General features: G+C 41.6%; 1 protein-coding gene across 2 annotated transcripts; it reads left to right on the top strand.

Moving 5' to 3' along the window:
• The first annotated feature begins 4,436 nt into the window (after window positions 1-4,436).
• On the top strand, window positions 4,437-20,139 carry Slc19a2 (solute carrier family 19 member 2). Of its 2 annotated transcripts, none has more exons than XM_051186146.1 (6): window positions 4,437-4,719; window positions 11,999-12,601; window positions 13,506-13,728; window positions 14,778-14,970; window positions 15,306-15,447; window positions 18,129-20,139. In XM_051186146.1, the coding sequence occupies exons 1-6, from the start codon at window positions 4,516-4,518 to the stop codon at window positions 18,255-18,257; spliced, it is 1,494 nt and encodes a 497-aa protein (XP_051042103.1). In that variant the 5' UTR covers window positions 4,437-4,515; the 3' UTR covers window positions 18,258-20,139. The 2 variants fall into 2 exon arrangements, with proteins under 2 accessions (XP_051042103.1, XP_051042104.1); XM_051186147.1 differs by having other exon boundaries at window positions 11,999-12,487.
• The last annotated feature ends 1,792 nt before the right edge of the window (window positions 20,140-21,931 follow it).

Below are 21,931 nucleotides of genomic sequence, written 5' to 3' on the forward strand. Positions count from 1 at the left end.
CTTCATAAGTGTGGGTTTGCTTTGTGGAGTTGAGAACATCTCTTCTTCCTACAGAGGAGGAAGGGCACCACAGTATTGGAGAGGTACTAAGTAAGACCACTGAGCTGCCTGTTTCCATATTGCTTAATTTGCATTATATGACTATTATCTCAACTTAAAAATATATAATCTTTGGGGTATTGGTGGCACACGCCTTTAATCCCAGCACTCGGGAGGCAGAGGCAGACAGATCTCTGTGAGTTCAAGGCCAGCCTGGTCTACAAGAGCTAGTTCCAGGACAGCTTCCAAAGCCACAGAGAAACCCTGTCTCAAATCCCCTCCCCCGCAAAAAATATATATATAACCTACAACCATACTGCCCTGAGGATGCCCACTTACATTCCATCTGAGAAGCTACATGGGGTTGGAAGTAATAATACTCTCATATGCAGATATGAATAAATGTGTAAATGTACTTCTGCAAATTCACACAAATTTAGCAACGGAAAACTATTACAACTGCTAAACTCACAGCAGTTGAGTGTGTCCAGATTGGCTTATGTAGGATCTCTGGGGTTTCACAGATTAAATCCCAGATGCTAACCACACTTTTCTCTGGAGGCTCTGAAGAATCCACTCCAAGCTCTTTGAGGTGCTACATGGTGGTGGTGGTGGTGGTGGCGGCAGTTTTTTTGAGACAGGGTCTCACTATGTATTCTATCTGTCCTGTTAACCTTAAACTTAATCCTCCCACTTCATCTTACCAAGTGCTGGGATTACAGATGTGCGTTATTATACTTGGTCCTTTGAGGTTTTTAGAAGAATTCAGGTTCATGTGATTGTAGGGTTGAGGTCCCTGCTTCCTTGCTGTTAGCCAGGAGCCAGACTCTCTTGCCCCAGGCTACCCACATGCCTTGGTTCACAGGCAGTGAAAGACCTGGAGAGTGTGGACCTTCATGCTCCCACTCAGGAATGGTGACACCCCAAATCACTTACGAGAAGCAGTCTTGATGCAAATAGCATGAGGAATTTTTATTCCAAGTGCACTGGGATCCACAGCCACACAGGGGTAGAGGACTGAGGACTCAGAGGGCAGAATTGAGACAGCTTTTATAGGATCCACATCAAAGCTAATAAGGCCAGATTTAAAACTAGTCTGTTATTTTCACTAGGACTAAAAGCAAGGTAAGCAAGGTCATGGGACAGTTTATAACTTGGATGGTTAATAAGGTTTCCAAGGTTACAGAGATTTCATAGAGTACACAGTTTTTACAAGGCGGGATTTTTTAGTGTACCTGCAAAATCAGGGGGTTTTTCTTTCTTTAGGACCTGAGGGCTCAGTGGCCTTGTCCCTAAGATAATGGGGTACAGGGAGAATATACTCTCCAGTCAGGGAGTTATCTATATCTATTGGCAGAAGCTCTTGTTCTTTCTGGTTTTCCCTTCTTGCCATGAGTCCCGTATCTTTTAGTTATTAATTTTCTTTGTGGGCAGGATGACCCATAACAATTCCCAGACTGTTGTTGAGAATAACAACATTCCTCAAAAACTAGGTGGTTATGAATAATAATAATAATTTCCAGAAACCTGTCATGGTCATCCTGACCAGACCATTTCATGTTTCCCCTTTTCTCTGAGCTTTACGTGTGGCTAGGGTGGTTTTCAAATACATGCTTGTGGGTGTTTTTAAACTTCTAACTTCCAATGGTCATGGGAAAGCTAGGCTATATATTTTTATCCTTTCAGCAGCAGAAAGCCAAACCCTTCTCAGCCATCAAATGAATTTGACTTCCTGTTCTGCTACCATGGAAAGAAAATGGTCTGCTTACAAAGGGTGCCTGTGTTGTGGGATAATCTTTTTGTATGCTGTGAAGATGTGTCTCTTTGTAAGGCACCTTCTGATTGGTCTAATAAAGAGTTGAATGGCCAATAGCTAAATAGGAGAGGATAGGCAGGACTTCTGAAGAGAGAAAATAGGGAAGAATCTGAGGCTGGGGGTGGGGATTAAGTCAGCAAGACAAGGGAGGAGTTGGACAGAGTATGGAGGAGAGGTAAAGAGTCATGTGGCAGAATATAGATTAATATAAACAGGTTAATTTAAATTATAATAGTTAGTTGGGCACAAGTCTAAACTAAAGCCAAACATTCATAATTAATAAGAAGTCTCGGTGTCATTATTTGGGAACTGGAGGTCCAAAGAAAGACCGACTACACCTGTGATTGGGCTAACTAGATTATTTTTGTCATAAAATGTCATGCAATCACAGGAGTATCACCAAACTCACAGCTTTCATGCTACACTAAAATGGATAGATATTATATAAGGTCATTTTGAATCACTGTTAGAATTTTGCATCTTTCAAAAAAAAAAGTCATTTTTCTACCCAATTCAAGAAAAACTGTAGGTCCACAGCCACACTCATTGCAAAGAAGATTGGAAGAACTTCAATATTCCATCCATAGCAAGGAAAGTGATACATAGATTCAGTAGGTTCCTACCAAGCCTCAAGGAAAAGATAAAAAGCAGACCTTAGTAGACAGACATCTCAATGTGAGGCCTGTGATGGCTTATTGGTTTATTTTTCTTCCTTTTTCTCTACTGAAACACTGTATATACACACAAAGCAGTCACCGGAACTATCCCTGCGTTCTTTCGGTAGTTGTGAAGAGAAACTGATATTATAGTGAGAATTTAGGTGACTATATATTTTGATAGACAAGAAGTTCTCATACTTTTTGGTTTCAGAGTCCTAGTTATTGAGAGCTTTTGATTTTTGGTGGGTTAGAACTACTGATAATAACAGACAGTAGAAATTTTAAACATAACACACAAGCACTCAGCCGGGCATGGTGGTGCATGCTTTTAGTCCCAGCAATTGAGAGGCAGAGGCAGGCAGATCTCTGTGAGTTAGGGGCCAGCCTGGTCTACAGAGTGAGTTCCAGGACAGGCTCCAAAGCTATACAGAGAAACCCTGTCTTGAAAAACCAAAATAAACAAACAAATAAAAACAATATACAAGCACACATCCTTTTAGCCTACAAACTGATGGTGACATTATCACACATTATACTTTGGAGTGCAAAAAAGAATGAAGTCTTCAGACCATCCCTTGAAAGATGTCAACACCTTGCTTTTTGGGGGGAGGGGGTTCTAGACAGGGTTTCACTGTATAGTTTTGGAGCCTGTCCTGGAACTCGCTCTGTAGACCATGCTGGCCTTGAAATCACAGAGATCCACCTTCCTCTTCTGCCTCTGAGTGCTGAGATTGAAGGCGTGTGGGCTAACAACTTGCAATTTTGCAAATTGATCCACTCATCATTTTGGTGTAGTCATTCAGGTACAGCTTTATCTGGTGTGAGGTTAGAACAGAGTCAGCCTGTGAACCTAGCAAAAACTCATACAGAGGGCGATGAAAAGAAAGCCTTGGGGAGCTCCATCATGTTTCGCTCTTAAAAACAAACCGCTTTTATTGCCTCGTTATTTTCTGTTTTGGTGAGGCAATGTTGTGATTGCTTTAGGGATTCTGGGTTTTCCATTTTCCTTTTAACTAGAGCGAGTAAGCGGGCAGCAGGGGTGCAGAGGAAGTGAGTAGACTGGGTAAGATATTTTTCTTGAAATGATGAGGTGGGAGATTGGTTAAGAAACCTTCCAGTGTGGAGGTGGGGGCGGGCTACTTTTACCTTTGCAACCTGTGGGAATTTCATGAGCTGCGCGCTTCCTGGAACTTAAGAGCCTATTTTAGGGCCCTGGCCTTTAGGGAGATTTCCTTTACATAGGCTATACGGTAGTTAATCTCTGTATCCTGCGAACAAAAATAGTGACAAAGTAAAGCAAACCTTCGCTGACCAGCTCGTTCATTCTCGTTTTCTTTCAGTCTGTAATAAAACAACAACACAACAGAGCCCAGCTCTCGTGCTTGAGTCTCTCCACGGGATTGCACTTTCCCGCCTCAAGGTTAAAGGTGTGCAGTCCAGTGTCACTGTGTCTCCCGGGAGGATGACGGGCTAAGACACCCGAGGGCTGGCGGGTAAGATTAGGTAGGCTCGCGGTGCGGAAGCGCACATCCGGGGACCTCGCTCTAGGGAGCGTTCCCGACTCATGATCAGAAAACGCAGGTGACCGAGCGGGCGGCGGCGGGGGTGGGGGTGGGGGGCTGGCACGTGGGATCCTCGCCACAGCGTCCAGACACGAGCCCCACCTGTCGGGCGTCCCAGAGACCCTCACGTCCGAGTGCTGGCGCACAGCCCGGGCCGCCGGAAGCAGGGACGTGGGCTGCGATTGGCTGAGATCAGGGAGGCGGTTCCAGGGGGCGTGGCTCGTGTGCGCCCTGCGGCGGGCTGGGCGGCCCTGGCTGGGGGTAGAGCGAGGCAAGGGCGTCTGGCGGGAGGCGGCCGGGGCTCGCAGCAGCCTGACCCTGGCGCCGGGCGGTTTCGGGAGCGGTGACAGGTCCCCGCGCGGGGCCGCGGCTGGAGCGAGCTCCATTTGGCCGAGAGGGAGAAGGGGCCCAGTTCGGCGTCCAGCCCCTCGAGCCCAGGATGGATGTGCCGGCCCGGGTGTCCCGACGAGCGGCGGCGGCGGCGGCCACTATGCTTCTGCGGACGGCCCGCGTCCCTCGAGAGTGCTGGTTCCTGCCGACCGCGCTGCTCTGCGCCTACGGCTTCTTCGCTAATCTCCGGCCGTCCGAGCCCTTCCTCACGCCCTACCTGCTGGGGCAGGACAAGAACCTGACCCAGAGAGAGGTAGGCGCGGCTGGCGGGAGGGTGGGCTGGAAGCGTGTCTGCGGCGGGCCTGCGGCGAAGCACTGGTGCAGGCTACGCAGATAGCTGATCCTTTTGCTGCTGGCTTGGAAAAGCACTTCGCGCTCCGCTTTGCTTTACTCTGGAGTTTATAGCACTGATAGACCGTGCGGGACTAAACAGGAGGGGGCGCAGCCCGCGTGCACGTTTGTTTCTGGACAAACGTGAATGGTGCTGTATGTTTGGTGGCATAACCTGGCTCTGCCCAGATACATCCTGCAGGAGCTGCTGGGGACAAGGGACAGTGAACGGATTTAAAAAAAAAAAGAAAAGAAAGCAAGGAAGGAAACAGTAAGCTCTATTTTGGATAGAATATATACATCATAACACATGTACATATGTGTGTAATCACATGTATGTTTACATACATACGAGTGTGTATATTGTATACATATATATACACATACACTCGTGTGTATGTAAGGTGACGCTGCTTTTGTGGAAAGGTTCCCGTTTTCCCTCCTCTCCTTGACTTTACCTTTGACAAGGTTGATATTCTCTATCCCACAAGGACAGTCTAGGACAGTAGTAGGCCATCTATATTTGGCTCGTTTTAATTAGGTGAGATTTAGCTCAGAGATATCCTTGCCCCCTCTGAAAGTCCATCTCTGGGATGAAAACAAATGGTATCACATGATTGGGACTTAGTGTTTCTTGTAATGTGAACTGTTGCTTCGCCTACAGGTTTTGTTCCTTACCTACATGTGGAGGTTTTGTGGGCTTTAATGAACATGGGCCATGATCAACAACTCCTGTGCACTCATTTACTCAAGTAAAGGACTTGTAAGCATAGCACCCCAGAAGTGCATAGTGGGCTTTTAGAATTGCCTACATCTTATTACTAAAACACATCGTCCCAGCACTTGGTTTTGGCAGAAGAGAATATAGACTGAGAAAGAAATGAAACCAGTTCGACCCCAGTACTCTTTCCTCGAGTACCAAGAAGGGTGAGAGTTTAGGGCTGATGTCTTTCTCTGCTGTCAGCTGAATGGACACTGGATAGTTGTCACCCTTTTCCTACACCTCTTTCCTTCCTTACCAGCCTGCTTCCCTGCCTGAGTTGCTGTAAAAACATTACTCACATTTAAATCTTCCTGGCATTGCCAGTCATCTCTTCTGAGGTGCAGTTAACTCTGTAAGTCAGCATGGCAGGTCAGAGCAAGAGGTGGCACTGCCAGAGTCGTTTGGACCGGCAAGGTGTAGTGCCTTTGCTGATGCTGTGTGGCTTTATTCAAGGTCAGGAGAAAGAGTTGAGAGACAGTGTTGATTGCCAGCTTCTTTGACAGTTAGCAAAGTGCAGCAGACTTCTACACAAATGTTAAATCGTGTGTCCTAGTCTTGTGCCTCACGTCATAGTTACTCATTATCCATAAGTATTTGGTACCAGCCAAAGGAAAAGACAAAGACTTCTGATCAGAATGATTTTTCCAAAAAGAAAATTGCTACATAGTTATAAGAAAGTGTGATTCTGAAGATCCAGAGCAACTGCTGAACCTGAGGTGCACACACCAAAGCATATGAGTAGATGAAAGTTACATACCAACTGCGGTGTGGTCTGCATAGTGTGCATTAGCCTGACAGCAGCATCTGAGGTGAACCACACTCTTGCTTTTGATATTTGAAAGCTGGTCTGTTTTGTCACAGGCCCTGGACTGAGAGCTGCTGTGTACTGTCATGGTCACATGCTCTCTGCCTTAGCAGAAGGTCTTACATATGTTTAGGGAGGTATAGGAGCATGTCAGGGTGCTGGGCCCAGTAACTACTTGCCTATTATATAACAACAATGAGGATGCTTCTCAGAGCAAATTAGTCAAGGCAAGGAGATTTGAAGAGAAATCCATGGGTCTGCTGTGTGGGACCTTGGAATAATGGCTAATGCTATTGGTTATTCCAGTGTTGCCTTTCTTTCCCTGTGGCGAATCCTACATTAAAAACAAAAACCTAGCAGCTGAAATAGAACCACTGTTCTCATTAATGAGTGCTTGCTTTCAGCAATGGGCGTTGCAAGATTTTAATCAAAGTTAATTCCAGGTTATAATCAGTAATATTTGTATTGAAGTGTGTAGTTTCTCCTTGAAGACTTCGAAAGTGCCAGACTGGATCATCTTAAATGGTGCTAAGATCACCCTAGACCCAAGGGCAGAATTTCCTCTTTTCATTTCCATTTTAAAGATTTTTAAATAGAATTTTAGGAAAGATATTATAAAGTTACCACTTTAAAAGTTGAGGTAGGTTATAATTGGACTATATCCCAGTCGTTGAAAAACCAAACATTAATAAGAGCTAGCTAGCTATTGATTGATTGACTGATTGGTGATGCTAGGGACTGAATCCAGGGCTCCTTCTGCATGCTGTGTAAGCACTGTACCACTGAGCTACATTTCCAGACTTTTATTTTTTCTTAAATTTGCATTATATGCATGTCTGTTTGAGTGTTCGTGATATACGTAGGAGCCCATGGCTGAAGTTACAGGTTGATATGAACCAGCTGGCATGGTGCTGAGAAACAAACTCCAGTCCTCTGGGAGAGCAGCAGGTTCTCCTAACCATTTTCTGGGGATGCTTTCCTTAAGTTGATCAGAGTATCCCTGCACTTGTAATCCTCATGCCTCAGCCTATCAGGTGGCTAGGATTATAAGCATTTACCACCATACCCAACAGAACTCTTTGTCTCTAAGAAGTGACTATCTTTTCTTGGTAGCACGTGGTTTTGATGTTTACTGCTTTCCTTGGGCTTTCAAAACCATTCCACGCATTCTGCTTGATACTCTGAGCCTGGTAGATTCCTTCGCCCCTTTTGTACACCCAGGCTTCATTCATTTGCCAATCCTAACTCTAGCAAATTTACTAATTCATGTATGGTCCAATACACAAATGCATGATCTCTGCTTGGAATAATTTGTGTGTGTGTGTGTGTGTGTGTGTGTGTGTGTGTGTGTGTGTGTGTGTGTTTGTCTTCCTTATGAGACAGGGTTTCCCTGTGTAGCCCTACCTATCCTGGAACTTGCTTTGTAAACCAGGTTGGTCTTAAACTCACAGAGATCCTGCCTGCCTCCACCTCCTTGCTGGGATCAAAGGTGTGCACCACCACTGCCTGGCTTAAAATATCTATTAAAGGAATATTTTTTGGTGTTAGGACTTTTCTACCAGAAATGTTTAAAAAGAATGTTCTTTGGGACCCAGTCCTGGAGACTGTGGTCTTTACCTCTTGAGGAATCCCTGTCATGGTATATCCACAGGGATAGTAAACTCCTGAAGGCACTAGAAGTAAATTTAAGACATTCAGAATTGACACCAGTTTTCTAAATGAAGAAAGTAGATGTTTTGGTGTAGTAGATTGGGGGTATCTGATTCAGATCTTTTCTCTGCCAATCCTGGCTGTGGTAGCTTTGGATAATTCAGCATTCTCTAACACCGAGTTTCCTTCTTATAAAATATCAGTGCTAAAACATTTACTTCTTAGAATTGTTTGGATTAACTGGAAATAATTGGGGTAAAGTTCACAGAATGGTATGTAGGATACTCTGAGAGGCGTGGCTGTGGTGCTGACCATGAGAGAGAAGACTTTTTCTTGTTTGATGTTCATTGTAGGAGAAAAACAGGTCTCTTAATTAGAGGGAATTAAAGAGAACCCATCTGGTCTCCATGTTCCACCCGACCCACCCCTTAACCATATTTAGTGGATATCACAAGGCTGGTAGTATTACTTTCCCTTATCTTCAATTATCTAAATTGAGGGTTTATGTTGGTATAATGTTAACCCCATAAGTGTTATTTATTTATTTTGAAACAAGGTCTTACTATGTTACCAAACTGGCCTTGAACTAGTTAATGTTCCTCCTGCCTCAGTCTACAGGCATGCACCACCACACCCTTTAAATTGGTAAAGGAGAGGACTTACACAATGAAACTTTGGCAATTAATCACTTACGGACAGCTACTGCTGCAAAGTTACATGTCTAGACATAAACAGTATTACTAGAGTGAACAGTTGAGCAAAACTTGAGTATAAAAGAAAGTGGGATGCTGAAGGAAGCAATAGAGAACATTTTTTAAACTTTTTATTGGCATAGTAATTGTATATATTCATGTATTAATTTCAATACATGCATACATGATAGAGGGATTAGAACAACTGGCATTCACCTCTCCACCACTTCCTTGTATTTGGAGCCCTTGAGCTATTCCTGTTTGGTTATTCATAAACTATATATATATAAAATCAGTTGTTGGCTACACTCATTCCAGAGCATAGTGGAATGACTGTCTCAGCTGTTACCTATACACACTCCATCTGTCTTCAGCTACAGCTTGAAGTAATCACTGTTCTGTATTTATTTTGGCTTGTTTTGGCTTCCATGTATGAGAGTAAACATGTAGCATTTATTTGTCTTTCTGTGCCTAGACGAATTAACCTAAATTATATCTTCTGGTTCCACTGGCCGTTGCTGCAGGTGACGGTTTCATTCTTCTGTATGGTCCAGTAATAGCTCATTGTGCACCTGTGAAGAATACTTTTCAAGGAGAGGATTGTTGGCCTATAGCTTCGAGGTAGGGAAAGAGGCATTAAGGGACCTGTGAAGCACAGAAACATGCTGAGTCATTCAGGAGACAGTCAAACCTTAGAGACTAAGGGAAGCACAGGGTATCTGGAAGTACAGGGTAAAGGGGAGCTGGGAGGTGCTCATTGGAAGGCAGCTTGCTTCACCTCATATCTTTCTCTCAAGGTTCCCTTCCTAAAGGACACAAAGACATTTTGTTTCTCATTTGTTACAATTTGTGTACTTTGACAAAGAATCCCTTGTACAGTTCTTAATTATGACTCCTGCAAATTTCAAGGCCACTCTGGTCTGCATAGCAAGTTCCAGATCAGTCATGACAACTGCATAGCTAGGACCCCCATTCCAAAAGTTCAAAGCAACATCAACAAAACAGAAACACCAAAGACTGATTGGCTTAGCCCTTTAGGACATGTAAAAGGACATTTTCAGTGATTATTGTTATCTGGAGAATAAGTTTCACAGTCTAACTGGTTCTGGTTCATATTGTCCAATAGCCTATTTTCAATTCAGTCTTTTCATTTTCAGACCACAAAAGTAGAGTAAATAAGTGATTATGCACGTAATCCTTCATTTAATCCTTGCAACCAACTATAGTATAGGTTTTATCCTCTTGTACTGATGATAAAGATGAATTCTAAGGGGAACCGAGAAACTTACCTATCCACAGCCCCTAGTTACAATTACTAAGCTTACCTTTTTCAACTTTATGATACTAATTAGAACCCATTCAGTGTGTTGTATTCTGGATTTTGATTTTGACCTTTTCCTGTACTAGCAATGACATTTTATTATAATGCCAGCCAGTAGCAGTGAGTCACAGTTCCTTTTCAGCCATTCATTCATGAAGGAAAATAACCAATACTGTACAGAGTTCTGTGCTGCAAATGATGAGGTTCTGCAGGGTGTGTATATTAAATATGTTTTGTGTGTGTGTGTGTGTGTGTGTGTGTGTGTGTGTGTGTGTGTGTGTGTGGTGGTGGTGGTGGTAATGTTTTCAGGAATAAGGGAGGGATGGGACATTTAGCCTGAGGTAATCTCTCACAGAACCTGCAGCTCACCAATGTGGCTAAGTTAGCTAGATAGCCAGCAAGCCCCAGCGAACCTGTCTCTTTCTAGCCAGGGCTAAGAGTACACACATGTGTCTCTGTACCCAGGCTTTTACATGGGTTTTGGGGATCTGAATCCGGGTCCCCATGGCTTGCATGGCAAGCACTTTACCAACTGAACTGTCTCCCCAACCCAAATAGTTTTTATTTATGTTCAACTGATAATTTATTAGCACTTACCCATTCTGAGTTGAAGAACAGCTCTTATTTATACAAATAATGGAACTGAAATTCCAGACTCAGTCCTTCTTGTTTAAAACATATTTTAAAGGTTATTTTTATAGAATCCCAATTTAATATTGTGCATGCAAAAGAAAATAGCAATAAGTTCCAGTTAACCTTATGTCATATAAATCAAAATAGCTACAGTGAGGATTCTGTGGTCCTGTTATAAAGAAATGATAAATGTTTGAGATAATAAAATAGCCTAAATACCCTGAGCTGGGTATTGCATAGTGTATACATGTACCAAGATATGCTGTATCTCATAACTATGTACACTATGTAAATTATTGTTTGATTTAGGAAAAGAAAAATAAAACACCAAAATTTTACATTTTATTTCACGTTACAAATGAGTAGGAAGGACACATGTTGCTTATAATTCTAACACGAAGGAGAGTTATCCCATCAAGGCATAGGACAGATATACAATTTTCTTCTGTTCCCCAAAGAACACTTAAAATCAAAAAAGCATCATTCCACCTGATATTACAGGGGTGGCCCATGATATATTGCTCATGCCTCAGTGAATGGCTCTATACCCATACCACTACACATATAAGCAGTACTAGTTGGTCCCTGGGTTATGGAAGAGTAGGAAATGGTAATGAAGTTGGTGGGGGTAGTGTCAGAGGAGTTGGAAGAGAGGGATAGTAGATTATCATCTAAAATACTTTGTATATATGTATGGAATTACAAAAGATTAGTAATAATACATTTAACAGCTAAGAGCTGGCAATGATTTCATTTCCAAAACATTTATTGGTCTTCCAGACAGTATGCTGGCTGTTAAGTTATACAGATGGATGCTGGGTCTACCTCTCAGATCCCTTAAAGGAAGTGGGCATGAGTGAGAGAAAATACCCATCACCCCAGCACTTGGGAGGCTGAAGCAGGAGGATCTAAAGTCCCAGACTAGTTTGATCTACATAGTGCATTTGAACCTAGCTTAGTATGGCCTACATACTAAGACTCTTCATGAGCCTGGTGTTGGTGGTGTATACCTTTAATTCCAGTACTCGGGAGACAGAGGCAGGTGGATGTCTGTGAGTTCAAGGCCAGCCTGGTCTACAAAGTGAGTTCCAGGACAGGCTCCAAAACAAAACAGAGAAAACCTGTCTCAGAAAACAAAAACAAAAAACAAAACAAAAAAACTCGATGGAAAGAATTTTATTATGAAAAATAAATAATGAGAAATAATGGGGTAAAAGGGTAGGAAAGGCTACTGTTCCTTTGGTTGATAAGGGAATATTGGTAGGCTGATTTGTCAGTGAATTTTATGGCTTGTGGGGTCTTTTGGTCACTGACGAGCTTTTATTCTCTTCTTCCCAGGTCTTCAATGAAATTTACCCAGTCTGGACATACTCTTATTTGGTGCTGCTGTTTCCTGTGTTCCTTGCCACAGACTACCTCCGTTACAAGCCTGTCATTCTGCTTCAGGGACTCAGCCTTATTGTTACATGGTTCATGCTGCTCTATGCCCAAGGACTGCTGGCCATTCAGTTCTTGGAATTCTTCTATGGCATTGCCACAGCCACTGAAATCGCCTATTACTCCTATATCTATAGTGTGGTCGACCTGGGCATGTACCAGAAAGTGACAAGTTACTGTAGAAGTGCCACCTTGGTGGGCTTCACAGTGGGCTCTGTCTTAGGGCAAATCCTTGTGTCAGTGGCAGGCTGGTCACTGTTCAACTTGAACGTCATCTCCCTTACCTGCGTTTCTGTTGCTTTTGCTGTGGCCTGGTTTCTGCCCATGCCACAGAAAAGCCTCTTCTTTCACCACATTCCTGCCTCCTGTCACGGAGTGAATGGCATCAAGGTACAAAATGGTGGAATCGTTACTGATACCCCAGCATCTAACCACCTTCCTGGATGGGAGGACATTGAGTCAAAAATTCCTCTAAATTTAGATGAACCTCCCGTGGAGGAGCCGGTGAGTTTAGCCTTAAATTCGCAGTTGCTGTTCTGGGCTTTGCTAATGGTAGTGAAATAGACAGGCAAGCCCATTTCATTGGTTCATTCACTCAATTAAGATGCAACTGATTTATGTAAGGGATAATCAGTTTATTCCCCCTAGAGTGCCTGATCGTCCATGTCAGACTGACCCAGCATTATGTGTCATGGAAAATCTAGATGTCTTGGGGCTGTGTCTTCATTTTTGTACCCCTCCTGCTTGGTATATATTAAGAAAGCACTCAGAAAATGTGTTTAAAGAGTATTTGAAATGATTCAATTGGCGATTTGTGTCTACTTGTAGCTTCTGAATTGAAGCTCTTAAATATTTAAAAATACAAAATAATTTTCCTTTTCTATGCTACAAGTAATATATATTTATTTTTTCAAATGATGCTTTGCTGTTTTGTTGTCGAAGTAAATGGATGCTAGGAAGGGAATAACAGAAAAATTCAAGTAATGATTATACAGCTCTTTCTCAGAAGACAGGTCCAACACTTAGTGCACCCCACCCACTCTTTGTAACCAAAAAGATGAATTAACTCCCAGGCTTATATTAACATGAGAGGTAGAGGTGTGTGTGTATGTGTGTGACTTTACAGTAGAAACTTTGGATAGTTAATAATTTGCCCAAGGTCATGTTATTGCAAATAGTGAAGTCAGGATTAAACTCCTAGTAGCTTCAGAGCTCCTGTCCTTGATAATACATTCTGTTTTTCTTTTCAAATATATGCATTTTACTTGAGTGAAAAAAGCAGTTGGTTTTTTACAAAAAAAGAAAAAAAGGAAAAAAAAAAATGTCTCCTGAGATAGAAAACTAAGCTTGTATAATTGCCTACACAGTTACTACCATGGTGTTTGAGCTGTTTCCATTCCCTCTGTAGGAGACCAAGCCAGACCGGCTGCGTGTGCTGAAGGTCCTGTGGAATGACTTCTTGATCTGTTACTCTTCTCGCCCTCTGCTCTGCTGGTCCGTGTGGTGGGCCCTCTCCACCTGCGGCTATTTTCAAGTGGTGAACTATGCCCAGGGATTGTGGGAGAAGGTGATGCCTTCTCAAAATGCCATTATTTACAATGGCGGTGTGGAAGCCGTGTCAACCTTGCTGGGTAAGCAGTGAGGAAGTGTGGGGAGAGTCCACAGGAAGTTAAGCCAACCATGAGTAGGTTTACTCACTCCTCCCAAATTTAAGTAGCCCAAAGGAAGGGTTCATTTTGGGCTCTGATTTTATGATTTAGGAGAAATCAAGTGGTAGAAGCTTATGACTGACAAACACATTTTGAGAAATGGAATGTACTAGTTTTCAGATAGTTTTCTTTGCTTACTAATGTTCCACTTACACGTTTACAGAGATTTTGAGTAGCAGTATATTATGGTTTATGAAAATAGCTAGTGTCTGTTGAGTGTTAACATGTACTGAACACTGTCCTGTAGATAACATGTATATTTGTTATATTCCCAAATTCTTGAGATGGTTGCAGTTATTTGTCATTTGACGCTGGAAATTTTAGACCTGTTAATAATTTGCCTGAGACCATATAAGTGGTAGGTAGTGACATAAAGATTGGAACTCGGACACAGTGGCTTCAGAGTCCATGCATGTCTTTGATAACACGTTCAGTTGTCCTTTTCCCATTTGTTGCCCTAATTCATAATAAGGTTGTAGGAAAATCCTACACAACAGCTATAGGCCTGGCTTTACTAATTATGCTGGCACCCAGAAAGCATGCCTGTATGTTTTGTAGCTTTCATCATCATCATCCTTTCACTAAAGGGAGGGGAAACAGTTTTGCATATACAGATTGCTTCTTGGTCTGAAAGACCAAGACTCAGCCAGCAGCCATGTTGTTAAACCAGATGCAGCGATTTTCTGTGACTCTAGCCTGTGCATTAGGCCAAGCTGTTACTTACTTAGCAATATTTCTGGGTCTGTGTCCGTTTTCATCCAATTGCCACATACACTAATTCAGTCTCCTCTCAGTGGTACAATGCTATTCCACCAAGTTCAAAATTCTCTGCTTGAGCTTCAGGAACTCCGTATTCTCGAGCTACCTAATTTATAAGTTTAAAGATTTTAAAATAAAATAATTAAATTTTAATGTGTTGAACTAGAGTTTGTTTAGTCAATAATTAGATTACTTTTTTGTTTGTTTTATAGGTGCAAGTGCTGTATTTGCAGTTGGTTATATAAAAATATCTTGGTCAACTTGGGGAGAAATGACGTTATTCCTGTGTTCTCTCCTGATTGCTGCTGCAGTATATACCATGGACACTGGGAAGGACATTTGGGTGTGCTATGCATCCTATGTTGTCTTCAGAATCATCTACATGGTACTCATCACCATAGCAACGTATGTATTTTAACTGAAAGAAGTGTTAGGAAAAGTTATGGAGAGATAAATGTGGGTTTCTTTATAAACCAAAAAAGGGACAAACGAGAGGAAGCATTGTATTGTAGTTATTGAACATTTTCCCCCCCTTAGGAGTATTTAGGCAAGATTTGTTCTCTTGTATTTTTATCCTACTATTTTCCTAAGATTTGTATCTTATAGTAACAAAATATGTTTCACATTATTGGAAAGGTAATTAGCAGTGGAAAGAAGGGGTTGTGTTCACATTTAAAGTAAAAATGTGTAACCATTCAGAAAGTGGTAATTTTACTCAAATTGTTTTTCTGTTTAAAAAGTTTTCAGATTGCTGCAAACCTCAGCATGGAACGTTACGCCCTTGTGTTTGGTGTAAACACCTTCATTGCCCTGGCGTTGCAGACCCTGCTCACTCTAATTGTGGTAGATGCTAAGGGCCTTGGCTTAGACATTACCACACAGGTAAGATATCTTCATTGACATTGTAAACAGTCTGAAATGGCAGGAATTTATAGAAACAAATTCCAACACTCTGGGCAGATCCAACAGAAGCATTCCCTCCTCCTTTCAGCCACTATTCTTTTCTGTGGAGGATGCTGAGATCATTATTTTTGATGAGGGCCTAAAGTGATGGTTTTCAGCATGTGCGTCTCCACCGCTTTGAGGCAAATGGCCTTTTCACAGGGGTCAAATTATCAGATATTTACACTATGATTCATAATAGTGGGATGATTACAGTTATGAAATAGCAATGAAAATGATTTTCTGGTTAGAGGTATCACAACATGGGAAACTGTATTAAAGGGTCACAGCATTAGGAAGGATGAGAACCACTGACCTAGAGCAATTAACCGGGAGGAGCTGTTTCAGCTGACAGTTAATATTGATTCCCAGGCTCAGCCTTTTTACCCCCTCATCCATTTTCCACTCTTTTCTGTCTTTTCCTCTCCCTTTTGTGGTAAAAGAACTTGGGGCCTCCAACATGCTAAGCAGATGCTCTTCTGCTGATCTAGAGTGACTGGCTTCTTCTTCTGTTTTATGTGTGGGGTTTTGCCTGTATGTAGTGTCTGTGTACCACATGTGTACATGGTGCCTTGAAGCCAGAAGAGGATGTTTGGTTCCTAGAGCTAGAGATACAGTTGGTTGTAATCTACTCTGTGGATACTGGTCTTGAAATCAGGTCCTCTGGAAGAGCAGCCAGTGCTCTTCATTGCTGAGCCATCTCTCCAGCCCTCATTCTTTGTTTTTGTTTTTATTTTTCTATACAGGGTTTCTCTGTGGCTTTGGAGCCTGGAGCCTGTCCTGGAACTAGCTCTTGTAGATCAGGCTGGTCTTGAACTCACAGAGATCCGCCTGCCTCTGCCTCCCAAGTGCTGGGACTAAGCATGTGCGCCACCACCGCCCAGGTCAGCCCCTCATTCTTAATCATTACACCAGATGTGCAGTATGAGATGTCCTGCTTCATGGTTCCTCAGAGCTGTCTAAGAACCAACCTTCACCCACATACCAATACCAAGTTAATAACTCACCATTGATAAGTGTTATGATTCTCAACATGTGACCTATTGAGAGAACATTTATGCAAAAACTCAAACAATGGCAATTTCATCCATTCTGGAATTGTTGAAAATGGCCTTATATACTATAATTTTACAGTGTAGATAGAATCAGAAAATGCTTGTCTCTACATTCAGCCAAGTGATCCTTTACCTTCTTCCTGAATTTCCATTATTACTCAATACTTAATGCTTACACATGAACTTTCCTAGATACCAGACTTAATATGTTAATAAATTTTGTTTTCATTAAGCAATCTACAAGAGGAATAAAACTTGTAAGTACAGTTACTGAGTTCTTCTCTCTCTTAGTTCTATTAGACTAGAAAGTTGTCAGTATTAGGTATCAAGTAAATGAGTCTGGGAGGTATTAAGAGATTTGCCTAATATCACACAGTCAAGAGCAGTGTGGTAGAGAAGATTTAAGTCAGCATTTAGCCTCAAAGCTATTCATGGGTCAAACAGAGATTCATCTGCTATTTTGTGAGGAAGATTTCCAGACCATTACAGTTGAATAAATATGAGTGATACTTGGAGCAGAAATTTAAGAGCACATTATAAGGACAGTGGCTTACTTAAGAGTAGAAGAATAACATTTTGTGGACTGTGCTGAAACTGCTCACCCTGAGTCATTAACGCTTTTCCTATCAAAATACAGTCAAGTTTTAAAGAACCCGACTCAGACTCAGGGCCAGACTGTTGTACCTGAACCTGTTTGCAAATATTTAATAAGTTATTTTTAAGAAAAAAATAATAATGAAGATGTTGATACACACACTACACTGCCCCTCCCCCCCAAAAAAATTAAGAGTCTTCTAAAAAGTCTATAGTGGAATAATTTTGACCTTCTAGTGCCCTCTCCTGGTGGGGAATAAAAGCTCTTTGGCATACCAACTGATCATTTTGAGGATACAGATCATGATTCCCTTAAGAACAACAACAGCACTAACAACGACAAAATAGTTAGTGTCTGTGGCATTGACATTGTGCTAGTAACCTTATGTACATGACCTTGTTCGAGTCTTCCAATAAGCCCTGGAAAATAGGAATTGTTTAAAGTTCCACTTTGTTAATTAGACCAAGGCTCTGAGATTAAGTATCTAGAGTGTTTTTCTTTTTAAACCGTGTGTGTGTCTGTGTGTGTGTGTGTGTGTGTGTGAGAGAGAGAGAGAGAGAGAGAGAGAGAGAGAGAGAGAGAGAGAGAGAGAACCCTCAAAGGCCAGAAGAAGATGATAGATCCTTGGAGCTAGAGCTAGTGTTGCAGGCCTATGGGAACCAACCTCTACCTCTCACATTTGAGCAGCAAGTGCTATTACTGCTGAGCCATCTCCCCAACCCCAGGAGTAAATACCTGCATGTAGGTTACATCTAGGAAGAGACACAAAGCCAGGATTTACACTCAGGCAGCTGGATGGGCTTCAGTGTCCTGCTAGTGTGTTTTGTCTTCAGTATCTAGCACATGACTAATCATGCAACATTTCTGAAGTTTGATTGGGAAGCTCTAGGCATACCTTTAACTGCATGTGTATGTAATGAAACAGCTCATCTCTGGTAATTTTTATGACTGGCTGCTTTCCTCTCTTGTAGTTCCTGATTTACGCCAGTTACTTTGCGGCCATCTCTGTGGTTTTCCTGGCTAATGGTGCATTCAGTGCCGTAAAGAAATGCAGAAAGCAGGAAGATCCCAGCTCCAGCCCTCAAGCATCTACTCCCTAACATGCTGCTGAAGTGATGCTGCTTCCAAGCAGGGACTCTGCACAGCAACTGCCTGGATGTATTTAAACTCTTTATGGTTCAGATAAATATTTATGAATGTGTATTTCATGGCTTCAAAACAGCTATTCAGTTAATACCTTGTATTCCAGGAGTGAATATAATACTGCTGAGAGAAGTCAGAACTAAAGTTTTTTCATGGATTATTTATGAGCTTTAATTTAAGAATGACTTTTTCTAATTAGACAAAAAGAAGAAGAATTTGATTTTGAAAACCAAGTAATCAAGACTAATCAAGTGGCCTAGCTTCTGTTTCCTTGATTAGCGCGTGAGTGTGATATCTTATAGTCAACATGGGATCAGGACTTCTGAGACCACAGGCTGTTATAGTCACGGTGGAAGTGTGTGCTGTCAGCACTGGCTCCTATTCCCTTCACTCTAATTTCAGTGTTCCTCATGGGCATGTGTGTCTCTGCAGATGAAAATTGTTCCTCACTGGCAATATTCGCTCCATTTTAATGTTGGGTCCTCTAAGGAGTGGCATTTCTTCTAGTTTTACTTTTTTAATTCATTGTATGAATGTTCTTGGTTCCCATTTTGACCATTGCATATTTTGGGAAACTTTCTTTAGAAGTACATTTTTTGCATTGTTCATATGCTTCCCAGAGAAGCTCATTTCAATAGAAAAGGCAAATTTTAAAGCCTGCTGCTAATCACAAACTCATGGTAGGTTTGCTTGTCTTTAATAATTCAGTATGAAGGACTCTTAATTCCAAGTGAAAAAGTCATTTACAGGTTAGAGATACAGGCAGCCCATTTTATATTTGCGTACCCTTTTATTTCCAAAGTAAAATTAACTCATTTTCTTTGAAACAACTTCATTCCCATATGCTTTTCATGTTATCTTGGCTTTCTTATACAAGTTGAAGATGTCAGTAGGAATTGGATTGTTCTAAGGCCTTTTCATAAACTGAGCCTCTTTTTCATTATTTTATCAGAGCTGGAACTAGATCGACTTGACACCTGCATTCTGGACCTTTAAACCTGCCTTTATTCCTAAGATTAGATCATCTTGAGAGAGTTTAAATTAAAATTTTCTCCATTTCCTCATTACTTGAAAGAAGGTGTTCTATAAGCTAATATTTGTGAGGCCTGAAACTATTTCAAAGCCAACTTTGCTGCCTTATTGTGCAAAGAGTCTAGGTAGGTGCTTTTAACTAGAGTGTTGACTTTTTAAGAACAGAACAACTAAACAGTGTTATTAATATTGAGGCTACAAAATTGGGGCTGGGGTAATGTTCGATAGTAGAGGGCTTGACCACTGTGTGGGAGGAAGACCCTTGCTCAAGCATTAGCACTGAGAAGACAATACTGCAAAACTGACAGTAGAGATGAGGGTAGTAATAGGTCATTTCCGTGCACTTTCCTTTACAGCTAGGGAAAGGGAAAGAACACTGAGAAGAAGAGGGAGAGCTGAGGTCATAGTAGCAAGCTCCAATTTTACGTTTTGGTAACCCTCTCCATACCTTTTCTTTTAGTTCTATAGGAAGTTGATTGTCCAGAAAGTTTTGTGTCTGAGACATTTTATGCTCTTATTTTTAAATATTATGTGTTGTGGTACAATCAAATTGTTCACATTACCAAAGCAATGTCTCCTTGGAATTTAATCTACAACTCGTGGCACCCAATCCAATCCTTCTTACCCGTCTAAATCAAAAATATGTTCACATCTTGCTATGTGGCCATATTTGTAGAATGCTGAACCCAATGTGCTGGTTGTACTGTATGCACTTTTACGAAGAAGTGAAACTAATTTGTTGTACTTTTTATTCAATTCTGTATAGATTATAAAACTATTTTTATTAAATAAATATTTTACAGTATATTTTCCATTTTTACTCAAAATTATTTTGAGTTCATTTTCTAAAGGAGCCTACGTCTTTAAATCTCCTAAGAAGCTTTTCCTAGAACAACATTCATTGAAAGCTGAACCATCTCACCCTCCCAGGTAACCCTGTGTCATTGTGTGAGCGCTCTGTCTCTCTCTCTCACTGCTGTGTGGTCCTTTGCACTCCTGGCTCTGCCACTATGGCCGTGCTGACTGCAGTTCTGGCTTCTCCATGTCTCTCCTGTCTCTTCCTAAAGTGTTCTTCTCTTTAGAAACTGAAACAATCTCCAGTCCCTTTGCTAGCCAAGGAAATTAAAGCCAGGGCTGGAAATCTTCTTTGGAAACTCCCCAGGCTCTTCCTTTAGAAACTGAAACAATCTCCAGTCCCTTTGCTAGCCAAGGAAATTAAAGCCAGGGCTGGAAATCTTCTTTGGAAACTCCCCAGGCTCTTCATTCCACCCCGAATAGTCTGATACCCAGAGAAGCACCTTCATTGCACCAATTGGAAATCAGTCTTCATTGTATACTAAAGATCAAATCAATCTCGTCACCAAGCCAGTCTTATACAGCATCCAAATGAATAGTTTCCTTCTGCAGCCTACCTAGAAAGGCTTTTCATTATCACTAAAGGACAGGGCATCTTTCATGCAAATATTTCAGATATAGTTTTCTGCTACTGTAGTCTCTGCCATGTATCCTCCATATTTATAAGCCTTTGAGCAAGGACTGTGTCTTATTTTTGTCATTTGTTGCAAAGCAGATATCCTGATTTTACACGAATGTTGAATCATACAAATGGTATTTGACAGATACAGCCACCTGATGATACAATAATTAGCTAAATTCCCAAAATATTTTAAAAGAAGGATACCTTCATAAAATGTTAAGATTAAAATGACATTTTTGGGTATACTGGACACTTGAAGATGTTGAGTTTGAATGGTAAAGCTAGATATCTATTTCTTCCGACACCCTTATAGATAATGCCTTCCATTTCTTTAGCATATGCTGTTCTCAGAAGGGTGAACATTACTGATTCTTTAAAGAACCTGTCATAGTGATTGTCCCATTTTCTTCAGAAACACTGCCAGGTGTGTTTTAAGCATTTGCTTTGCGCTCTGCTGAGCTTCTGCTTCCTCATTTGGGAAGCAATGGAAAAACATTTGGAAACAGCTCAGGCACAGGCACTCACTATGTGGTTGAGAAATGAGTTCTATGGCCCTTGTTTTCCATTCACAATTAATTTGTAGCTATCAGTTTCAACACTACTCTCCTACTGAATGTTTTAATGGAAACCAAAATCATTAGACACGATCGATCCATGCTCCACCTTCTGCTTATCATTAATTTGTATTTTTCATTACTTCCTGAAATATACGGGGGGGGGGGGGGAGCTGTAGTTCTTACTGTTAGATCACAGCCACTATAGCTGTCTTTCTTGCCAAAACTCATACAAACCCCTTGCAGCTTGATTGCTAGCCCTCCTAACCCCCCTCCCCATGTTCTGACATAGAATTGATAAAGAAGACATGCTGTGCTGTGATCTTATAAGCCCTCCCTCTTGAGGCTGCAAGATAAGTTTATGGTCCTGCCTAGCACCTGCCGCCAAGCTCTCTGGCCTTTGTGCTAGGCCAGGCTAGATCATGTGATGTGATGCTTGCTTACTCCCTTGAAACCTCTTAAGAATCAGAAACCCCCTTTGTTTTCTGGAACTGAAGGATCTGCAACTCCCATCATTACGGTCATTTAATGAGGTTTGCTAGAGATGGGGATGGTAAGTAATGAGGAA

Source organism: Phodopus roborovskii, unplaced genomic scaffold, assembly GCF_943737965.1.
Source record: "Phodopus roborovskii unplaced genomic scaffold, PHOROB, whole genome shotgun sequence".
Classification (NCBI taxonomy): domain Eukaryota; kingdom Metazoa; phylum Chordata; class Mammalia; order Rodentia; family Cricetidae; genus Phodopus; species Phodopus roborovskii.